This window comes from Arachis ipaensis, chromosome B06, assembly GCF_000816755.2.
Source record: "Arachis ipaensis cultivar K30076 chromosome B06, Araip1.1, whole genome shotgun sequence".
In the NCBI taxonomy this organism is placed as follows: Eukaryota; Viridiplantae; Streptophyta; class Magnoliopsida; order Fabales; family Fabaceae; genus Arachis; species Arachis ipaensis.
The window spans coordinates 116,701,637-116,703,665 of record NC_029790.2 but is presented as its reverse complement, the minus strand read 5'-3'; the positions used below and the strand labels follow the sequence as shown (position 1 = coordinate 116,703,665).

General features: G+C 34.7%; 1 protein-coding gene across 1 annotated transcript; it reads right to left on the bottom strand.

The window, feature by feature from the left end:
- Nucleotides 502-1,699, bottom strand: LOC107604861 (light-regulated protein). The gene is made up of 3 exons (XM_016306567.2): nucleotides 1,271-1,699; nucleotides 859-1,017; nucleotides 502-752 (listed from the first exon to the last, which is right to left on the bottom strand). Exons 1-3 carry the CDS (start codon nucleotides 1,453-1,455, stop codon nucleotides 677-679), a joined length of 420 nt encoding a protein of 139 aa, XP_016162053.1. The 5' UTR covers nucleotides 1,456-1,699; the 3' UTR covers nucleotides 502-676.

Below are 2,029 nucleotides of genomic sequence, written 5' to 3'. Positions count from 1 at the left end.
ATGGTTTTCTTATACTTTTTCATTCGCGGCGAATGTCCATCTTTTATGCGGAGTGAATGAAACGGATATCCGTAGTAAAAATGGAGGGTATTTTCCTAAACTCTGAGCAGGATGAGCGAGCAATACCTGCCCCTTGAATACCTATTGTCATCCCTAATCAGCAGCCATGAACCCCCATTGGTAGCCCGGCCCTCTAATTCTAATCCCCGGTCTTTTTTTATGTAGAAATTAGAATCCCTCAATTTTGCTCCATAACTTTCATCATACTCACACTCCATTAACTCCAACTTTACATATAGCCATTCACATGCATTATGCATACATACAAAATCCATAAATATTATATACTCTGTGGCTATTACCTTTGTTTATTTCGCTTTTTGTTTCTCCAAATGAACACTGGAACTTGGTTCTCTACTTGTCAAGTTCTATAATTTCTGTAATTTCTGCTGCTGGAATTTAGCATTCGCTACCTTCAAACAGATATTCATATTTAAATAACAGTACTCTTCTCCTATGGTGATTACTATTCTAAGCTTCTATCATTTAGATCGAAAATGAAAATTGCAAACTTGAGATCTATATTATTATATGCTACATATCATATCATATCATATATATACAACACATTGTAGATTTGTAGTAGTCATTGCAAAAAGAGGAGGTTTTCTATGTCCTAGTAGACACCCTTCTGATACTCGTGCTCACAGAACATTCCTCCGAGTTCATCACAAGCTTCTCCAAGAAAGACCCTGAGTCAAAACACATACATGTAAGATCATAGTCCACCAAGAATTCCGAGTTCATCTAGAAACAATGATCTAATAACGGTGAATTGAGTTTTGAGATGTTTCTTACGTCTTGGGATCATTGTATTCAAGATACTCTCTATCAACACTTTCTGAAGCAACTTGAGGTTTGTCGTTCCGAGCCTCCGGCTGAACCCTCGCTTCAGGATACATCTCTGCCAAACATGCGTCCCCTCCCACCGTTTCGCAAGCTTCCGCCGGAAACACACTAAACCACACAGAAACAAAGGTTACAATTATCACTCTCATCTAACACTTTCAACTCAAGTGTTCCAACAAATAAACAACCAAGAAATTTTGGTGAAAGCCACAGTTATTTTGATAGTATCTATAAAACTAAAATCTTTTCCTATTGCGCAAATCATGTGTTATGAATGATCTAAGATCTAAAGCATAACTAAATTCTACAATTTCTATATAAACCCGGAGAGTAGAAACGAGAGTTGAAACACAAGGCTTACGAGAACATAGAGCTGTAATCTACTGTTGAAGTGTCATAGTTAACGGTTGCAACTTTGGCTGCAACTTTATGAGGTGAAGAAAATGAGGAAGCTAATTTGGTAGGGAAGGTGGTTACTTGGGAGACACTCTTTGAAGGTGCCAATGGCATAACAACAGGGGAAGCAAAGGTTAAAGCACTCTGCATTTTGAATTTGCTTTTGTTTTAGTATTGTGACTTGTGATCAGAGCAAGTGTGGTTCAAATTTATAGATTAAAAGTGGGTATGATGGATAGGGTGAGATATTTGTGGATCAGGATAAGGTTTTGTTTTTAATCTTTGGGGACTCTTCTGATTCAGTAGGTTCCATCACCACCAAGATATTTATGTGAACTCTTTGGAGTTTTATGGATAATATCAAGTGTTTTTTTTTTTTTTTTCTTCCATTATTGGAGGGGAAGAACTATGTTCAGCCAACTGGAAGCAAAACAAGATTGTTACCTAGAGCTGTCCTTCTCTTTATCAAGTTTTCTTTTTCTTTGCTATACATATTTATTATACTTTTAGCTTTTTATCTTTCCACTATTAATTAATTAGCATTCTCTTTATTAATTAATTTAGTTAAAAAAATTAGCAAGAGATTAACAAACAAATTAACCTATTTGGAAAAAAATAAAGAATATATTATTTGGAAACTAACCTACTATATAGAGATAACAAATAAACTAACAGGTTTTAAACTTTTATTTTTTTTTTATAATCTTACTAAAAAAATAATAAA

What these genes read in the sequence shown, in the direction of transcription:
- LOC107604861 (XM_016306567.2), bottom strand. Translation starts at nt 1,455, where the DNA reads ATGCAGAGTGCTTTAACCTTTGCTTCCCCTGTTGTTATGCCATTGGCA. An exon ending in GATTACAGCTCTATGTTCTC is followed by an intron (nt 1,018 to 1,270) that starts GTAAGCCTTGTG and finishes TGTGTGGTTTAG; the next exon opens with TGTGTTTCCGGCGGAAGCTT. An exon ending in GAATACAATGATCCCAAGAC is followed by an intron (nt 753 to 858) that starts GTAAGAAACATC and finishes GTTTTGACTCAG; the next exon opens with GGTCTTTCTTGGAGAAGCTT.